Source organism: Nestor notabilis, unplaced genomic scaffold, assembly GCF_000696875.1.
Source record: "Nestor notabilis isolate BGI_N333 unplaced genomic scaffold, ASM69687v1 scaffold25752, whole genome shotgun sequence".
Classification (NCBI taxonomy): domain Eukaryota; kingdom Metazoa; phylum Chordata; class Aves; order Psittaciformes; family Psittacidae; genus Nestor; species Nestor notabilis.
Genome location: NW_009919090.1, coordinates 6984 through 14750, shown reverse-complemented (window position 1 = coordinate 14750; position 7767 = coordinate 6984). Strand labels below are relative to the sequence as shown.

Below are 7767 nucleotides of genomic sequence, written 5' to 3'. Positions count from 1 at the left end.
TTTGTCTTGGTTATGCATCTATCTCTAGCAATAACGTTTCCGGTAGCTCTTCCATTACACGGACAACTGAATTACCTTGTTGGAGCTGCAGAGCTATAGGCTGTATTTCGAGGTGGATCCTGCACTAATAACAAAGTACTGTAAGCAGATGCAGCAATCTTGAAGACCTCTGTAGTATCCTGTGCTGATTCAGACAATGAAATAGACCACACCAAAAACCTACTCAGACCTTATTTTTCTGGCTAACCAAACCTACTCATTTTTGAGTTGTCAAAGACAGATCACATTTTACTATCTGAGTAACTTTAGCCAAAAGAAACTTGACTGAGCTGCTGATCTCTTACAGGGCTTTGGTGGGGTTTTTCCGTTGGGGAACGGGGTTTGTAATGAATGAGAAAAGATTTGGTTTATAGTTGCATAGGCTAACATGGAATAAAAGGTCTTACTTAACCCACCTTCCTCCAAACTCAAAGTCAGTGCACTGATACTTAAAGGAAACTGACATATCCACACTGACAGTTAAAGGAAAACTGGAAAGGGAAACATCAGCACTGATTCATGATCAAGTGCTTCCTTCTACAAGTTCTGTTATTTTGATTGATAAAATGAACCTGGATGTCAGCAATAAAAGGCCCTCTTTGTTTTACATAACTTGTTGGGTTTGTGGCTTTTAAGACACCAGCACACTCTGTTTTGGCTAGTCTAGTAGTACTTGGGACACTTACTGTTTATAACTATGAACTCGGCTTCCATAAGATCATCAAATTTTGATGACTGCAGCACAGCACAGTGCTCAACCAGAGGAAAATTTCCAATGTACTTCCCTCCTGGCTGAGTTTGAAATCACAGGAAGGCTGCAAGATCATTGAGCTCCTCTGTGAACGTTCCTCTATTCAACATGTAGCTAATTCAATTCAAGACCTACCACTAGTTTAAGTTTCAAGAACACCTCTATAAAGTGAAAAAAAATCTTCTAATGAAAATATTCCCTGTATATTCAAACGGTCAGTAAATCATTCACTTCTCACAGTACATTAAACTCACTCAGACTTCCAACAGTGCTCTGCACTTCCTGGATATTTTTGAAGACATGATTGATATGCAACCATCTCCAGTTGTAGTTTTAAAAAAACAAGTAAAATTTTCAGCCTCAAGTTTCACGCACTTGAAATCTGCCTTCTGAGAAATGACAAAGATTCCCTGGAAAATCAGTATTTCACATAAAAAGGAGTAAACTGCTAGCAAAAAAAAAAAAAGAGGTTAAGAAATGCCACTTTTATCAAAACATTTTAGCTCTGCCTTTCTGAAGTCTTTACAAGAGATAAATACAGCTGCAATCTATAAGATTGCCACCTTTGGAAGTACTGTACAAAGCAGAGGACAGTTACCCAATAACCAGAAAATTTGCTACAAAAATATATTATGTCTTGTGTAACATCTGCAGGTAAACAGCAAACAAATGCTATTAAAAATGCAGTAAAATGCAGAAAAAAACTAGTAGCCTACCACATTAACCATAATGTCACGATAAAGTGCTGTTTGGCTTCGTTTTTTGCCTCTTTAAAGTTTCTCTTATCCAGAATTTTAGCTTTCTTCTTAAGTCTTTAAAGTAAGATTTACTTTTTTTTAAAGCCAAATCACCCCTTCTGGGAAAGGCCATAGCTAATCTGCTCTGGATTAATTAAACTAAAGTCACAGTAAATTAGAGTAAAATGCCCTAAAATGAGCCACTTAAATACAAAGTTTGGTTCTTAAACTTGTCCTACCTAGCACCAGCTTAAAAATTGCAGCCAGAAAACTACCAAGACATCCCCTCCCAGGTTGCACACTTAGATTAAAAATGCATCTCTCTCTCTCTCATCATTTATTTCAGAACCCCTTTTGGATCTCGGGTATTTTCCTCATCAGTCATCACTAGTGAATTAAAAGGAACCAGTATTTACATGGGAAGCTGTTTTCCTAGACAAACATTGGTGCAAGTGTTTAAAATAGCTGACAATATCGTACTGGTAGCATACAAACTGGTTTTAGGATTCTTCTGACTTCCCTGCAAGTTGGTATTCTTCCTTAGTCAGTATTTTGCTGAGGACTGCATCATAGTAAGGGCTGAAGACCATTTTGTTGTAGTTGACAAGACGAACGTACTTGATAGCGATCTCTTCCAGCTCTCTTTGAATAGGGCCTAGTCCCCCAGGAACAGCAGGCAATGATTTCTGGTGACTAGATGTAAGGTAGCTCTCCAGAAACTTTTGAATTCGAGAATCTGGAAAAATTGGACCAAGGGTTTGGTTTGTTTTCAAAAGAGTCAATTAGAAACAGTGAAATCTCATGTAAAATACAGAAAGCCTGAACACAGCAAACAAGCATTTGAAGCTGACTAAATGAGGAGCCATGCATGTCGTGCCACAAACAGATGTACAAAGACAGACAAGTGGTCACCTGAGAACAGAGTGGTTTTGTCCAGGCATACCTATTAGCTTGCATATGGTGTTATCCGAGTTGGCCACCGCTTGGATTTGTCCTTTAAGTACAGTCTCTCGCTCAGCTGAGAGCGGTGTGAAGCCATGCTGGGAGAGGCAGGTGTTGACTTCGGCACACACCTTCTCACCCGTGGCAGCCAGAGATTCCTTCAGGTTAAAGGAGCTGCATAACGTGGAGCAGAGCGTTACTGAACTACAGGAGTTAGCTGCCTTTTTTCCCACCTTTAAAAATGAACCTATCCAATTACAGTTGCCTGATGTATCAAATGTAATGGAAGAAGCGTAATCAGATAAAGCCAGAACTATAAAGAATAATACATTTTTTATATATGTGTGTGTGTATATATATATTTATGAAAAATAAAGTCTAGATATAAAACCAGGAGGTAGAATAGACAGCGTTAAAGATGTCCAGCCTGAACAATCCACACAAATAAGAGCTGACTTTCTGCCTACACACAGAGTTCTAATGCAAACACCAGTTATCAACCCATGATGTGTACAGCAATCCCTCTGCAAGCAGCTTACTGTACCACACTCAGGTTCTTGAGGGAGCCTGGCCCAAAGGGTGAGCATGGTTAGTTGCTGGTGCTCTCATGTGCCAACCAGGCATCAAGGGAAACATAGTCTGAAGAAAGGAGCACTTAGAGGTCACAAAAGAGCACAGCAAGAAAAGATGGTTCTGTCTGAGTAAGCGGAATAAAAACTGTCAGCCTGGGCTCATAAAAAGCCCTCATCACTTCCTCTGACATATTTTGCAGCCAGAAAGAGGCTTAAACGGATGATTTACTAGGGTGAGAACATCTACGCCAGTGCCTGTGTGAGGAGGACTATTCAGTACTCACGGCAGATGGATTCCCGTCAGCAGCACCTTGACAATGGTTTTGATTTTCTCAGCAAATCCAGGCATATCAGCAAGTGCTGGGCCTGCTGCACTGAAGGTGACCAGAAGGACTGTCCCGGTCAAAAGGCACTGCTCCAGCTCCAGCTGTATTTCCTGAAAGCGGGTCTGGTCCATTAGCACCGTCTGCAAAGAAGGAGGGAGCCAGCACACGGGGCTGTGAATGTGACACTGCAGGTCCCGCCTGGCCACAGCAGTGACAGCAAGGCAACGACACAGAAAGGAGCAACATGTGCTCAGCAGGCAAGTAACAGGAACAAAATGAAAAGAATTAACGCCTCCTTTTCAAATAAGTAAGTTTCAATACTGAAAAAGCAGCACCTATTAGAAGAGCTACAAGAGCTCTCAATCAAGAGATACATGTTTTAGTATTGTACTTGTTACAAGGCTACAAATCCAAACAAGCTTCTGTTATATCCCAGAAACAGAAAAGTAGAACAAGCACAGAACTGCGTTTTTCTGTTAAACACCTACTTCTGGGAAAGGCCTGTTCACATGGTCCCACTTCAGGAGGTTCAGATAGGCCTGATTTTGTACAGCAGTGGAGCACAAGGCGGAAGCTCCGCCAGTGGCACCATCACTACTACAGTGGGGAGGCAACATTTTACACCTCAGCTTGGCAAGATCATCTGCTGCTTCTTGCAACCACCTTGTGACAAGGTCTAAAGAATCTGCAAAGTAGGGGGAAAAAAAAAAGATCTTGTTAAGAAAATTCCTTTTCAAAGTTAGGTTTCTCCACCAATAATTTCCAAATAATCCCGTTAGTTACTAATACCCATGGTATCAGTTACTGACATGCATTTCACTTATTGCATTAAGCAGAACATCTAAAACAAAACCACACAGCTACAGGAAATCAGAGGTGAGATGATGCCAGGTAGTGATGCCCTACACAGTACTGAAATGAAACTAAACTGCAGTGTACAACGTGCAGAACTGTTGTTCTGGCAGATTTTGTCAAACCACAGTTTTGGGGCACAAACTGTCATTTACCATATGAAATCTAGAACTTATAAAAAATCTGCTTTCTTCTCATGATGTACAAGCAAAAGCACGCAGTTCACTGGGAGGGCAGAGGGGAAGAAAGAAAGGAACAAAGTCATACTTGGCCGTTTCTCAAGAAACTCCTGAAACTTCTTTCTTTCATATTCAGCAGACTGCTGCATTAATTTTGGCCTAATACTAGTGACAGCGAAGTTTGCCATATCCATTTTCATTAGGTCTAACACAGAGAAAATGGCTCTAAACAAACAAACAGAAAAAGTTATTCAAGGCTGCAGATGTTTAAGAGGTATTTACAAGATTTATTACAGACTGTGCAAGGGAAGAGCAGAACGTGCATGGAGAACAGTAACGGTGCATAACAATGTCAGAGCGTCAGACAGAGCTGGAGCAAGCATGCGTGTGCGTGTGTCTGTGCAAAGGGGGAAATAAATCTCAGTCTCTTGTAAGAATACCTCCATGGAATTTACTAACTTTGGGGAGGGAGGGAGGGAGGGAAAGGGGAAGAGAAAAGGGAAGGGACTGTTCAGCTGAGAATACAGTGCAAGAGCAAAAGCCTCTGGGTAGGAAGAGAGAGAGCTCCAACTGAATGGAAAGGATGAACTGGTTGGAGAACAGTAACACCTCTTTCCTATGCTGCTTCTTCCCCCCCCCGCCCGCCCCCTTCTGCTGTTGATAATCATTCTGATACAAACTGCCCATTCACCTACTATTTTACAGCTTATATGCATTTGGAATTTAAGAAAATGTCCTTCAGCGACATGCAGGAGCCAGACAAATACTCCAGTTCACAAGAACAAAGTTGGTCCTTGTTAAAGACCTCTGGAGCATCTCTCCACACCCACAGCTATATCCCTATCACTCCCTTTTCCTACAGAGATTTGCAGGTTGCCCTGCTGGACACCTTCCCACACACCCCCCCTGCCATATAAAATTATTGAAGGCACTCTCATTGTGACTAATCGATACCATTTCAGTACCTGAACAGAGGAACTATTTCATTAATATCTTTCAGTTTCTTAATGTCTTCATCTCGAGCTGGAGCACAGAGAGTCCCCATCATTCCAATAACAAATTCAACCAACTTAGCAATGTCAAGGGCCCCATTTTCTGCCTCCTGTTTTATCAAATCCAGATCAAGAACTTCTGTAATCTGGCTTCTCAGTCTAGTATGACCAGGCAACAAGAAAGACAGGAGATTCTGAAATGGAAAGTTTTTAACAGTCCATTAGTTCTACATATCAAAGACTACTACAAGGATCAAAACAGTTACTGAACCACTTTTTATTTAAACTAATTGCCCTTTATAAGTGGATTCTTTTTTCTTTTTTAACCAACCGTTCACCAGCTCCAAATGTTTCCCCTCACTCTGTATGATACTGAAGTTTCTACATGGCAAATACTCTGTAGCACACATCATCCTTAAAACTTGTACTTGGTTCTGTCGGCCCAGTACTGAGGCTCCTCATTGATTCCATAACGAATACCACAGTCACAGTATGAAGGAAGCTTGTAATGATGAAACTAGTTTTACTTTCCTTTTAATCCTCTTACATTGTTTTGCATTTGTTTTTACATTCAAATTTCTCCTCTGGGGTTATACAACTCATATGTTATGTTCACAGATAATGATACAGTAGTGAAAAAGATTAAGAAAGTCCTTCATGAAAAGCCAAATGTCAACCACCTGTGCTCATTCGTATCAACGCAGCCCCTCAAATTCAGTAACTTCCCTTGATATCACATCATCTTACCTCTTTAATTTCTCCCAGTAGTTTAATTGCATGGTCATAGGTCGGTGGATCTTCCTTTAGCTGAGCTTCCAGACAGTCCCAGAAGGCTTTATGCACAATATCTCTTACTTTTTTTTCTAAGCTGTGAGTAAATATAACCAGTTAATAAACAGTACTTGTCTCTGCACCACCTTACAAAGATAACCTGCAGCTCCTGAACAACAGCAGATAACAATAGGAATACAGTGTAATACTGAACATATGGTGATCAACAGAGAAGAAACCTGTCATTTTAAGTTACGCAGAAGAGTGGAAAAAACTGGACACAGGTTTTGGGATGGCTTATATCCTCCTAAAGGTTTGCACACAAGCAAAAGTAGCTACAAATTAAAATCCTTGCAAATATCTATCACATGCTACCTCTAAACTAAACAACGGGAAGAAGAAAGATCACAAATATTACGGTTTGTCTTCAAAAGACCAGAGAACCAGTTTTCCTGTTACTTTCAAGAGCCTCACTAAGTAAATGTAATTCTACTAAGGAAAATTCATTAAGTAAACAGAAATGGAGTAACCTCCTTGACACAAAAGCTTCTACATTTCAACGCGCAGATACTGCAACTACTCAGATACAGGCCCAGCCCAGTTTGTTTAAAAAAATAATTCAATTCTACCACTTCAGTACCAGTTCCTAATCCAGAACACTGGAAGTTACTCCTTTCCTGCCAGCAGGCTGCTGTTCACACCAGGTTTAACTGCAACACGGAAGAAGCTCACAACTCGCAGCAGGTTCCCAAGGCTCTGACTCTGTGGTGCTGAGGTTCAGGCAGCACTCAGAGGCCTTTATGCTCTGTGGCCCTCTGAGGGCAGCCAATGTGCTCTACTGGCAGCACCTACAACTGCAAATACAGTCACAAGCTGCTACCTCCAACCACATGTCTACACATACATTCAAGCTGCAGGGGACTTTAAGCCTGAGACATACAAGAAAGGATGGAAAAAATAAAACATGCTAAAATCCTTCTTCCCTGAAAAATGCTGGGATCAATTTTATGACACTGAGGCATACCAGAAAAGTTATCCACTATCACAGCACATTTTCACATGAGAAATCCATCTGAAGGCACACTGAGCAGCAGCAGACACTGAATACAACAGCACCCTCTTATCTGAGACTTTAGATGAAGCATTTATTCTCAGCTACCAGCTGCAGCACAGAAAACGCCGGACGGAAGTTACACAAAAAGATGCTGAGACAGAGAAGATAAGGCAGAGTGGGGAGAAGGAGCTTTGCACATCTTGGGCATACTTTCCATACTCAAGGCAGCTCCTAGTTATTAGGGCCACATGACCTGCAAATAAGGCAGCAAAACAGGGGTCTGTGTAACAACAGACAAGGCACACACTGACAGACAGTGCTGAGAAGACAGATCAAATCACTACCTGAGCTCTAAAATATGTATGAGTCTTCATGGACAACAAAGGTATCTAGAGTCATGTGCCAGCTCAGTTAAATGCTGTTTGTCCTCAGCATTTGAGGAGGCCACCATTCTGTTTCCTTCCAACTCAGAAGCTGAGACAAGTGAAGAATGCATGGCAAAGAAAGACTCTCATCCACTCCATTCACCCCTCAAGGTGAATTTACTCAAAG

At 41.3% G+C, this 7767-nt stretch overlaps 1 protein-coding gene across 1 annotated transcript in view; it reads right to left on the bottom strand.

The window, feature by feature from the left end:
- Positions 1–2027: 2027 nt before the first annotated feature.
- Positions 2028–7767, bottom strand: part of TCP11L1 (t-complex 11, testis-specific-like 1) — a 9752-nt gene continuing 4012 nt past the window's right edge. Inside the window, exons 3-9 of the mRNA XM_010010079.1 lie at positions 6138–6258; positions 5364–5584; positions 4487–4623; positions 3856–4052; positions 3326–3507; positions 2471–2643; positions 2028–2263 (exon numbers count right to left, since the gene is read on the bottom strand). Of these exons, the coding sequence (XP_010008381.1) occupies positions 2028–2263; positions 2471–2643; positions 3326–3507; positions 3856–4052; positions 4487–4623; positions 5364–5584; positions 6138–6258 (1267 nt within the window). The remainder of the gene's footprint in view (positions 2264–2470; positions 2644–3325; positions 3508–3855; positions 4053–4486; positions 4624–5363; positions 5585–6137; positions 6259–7767) is intronic.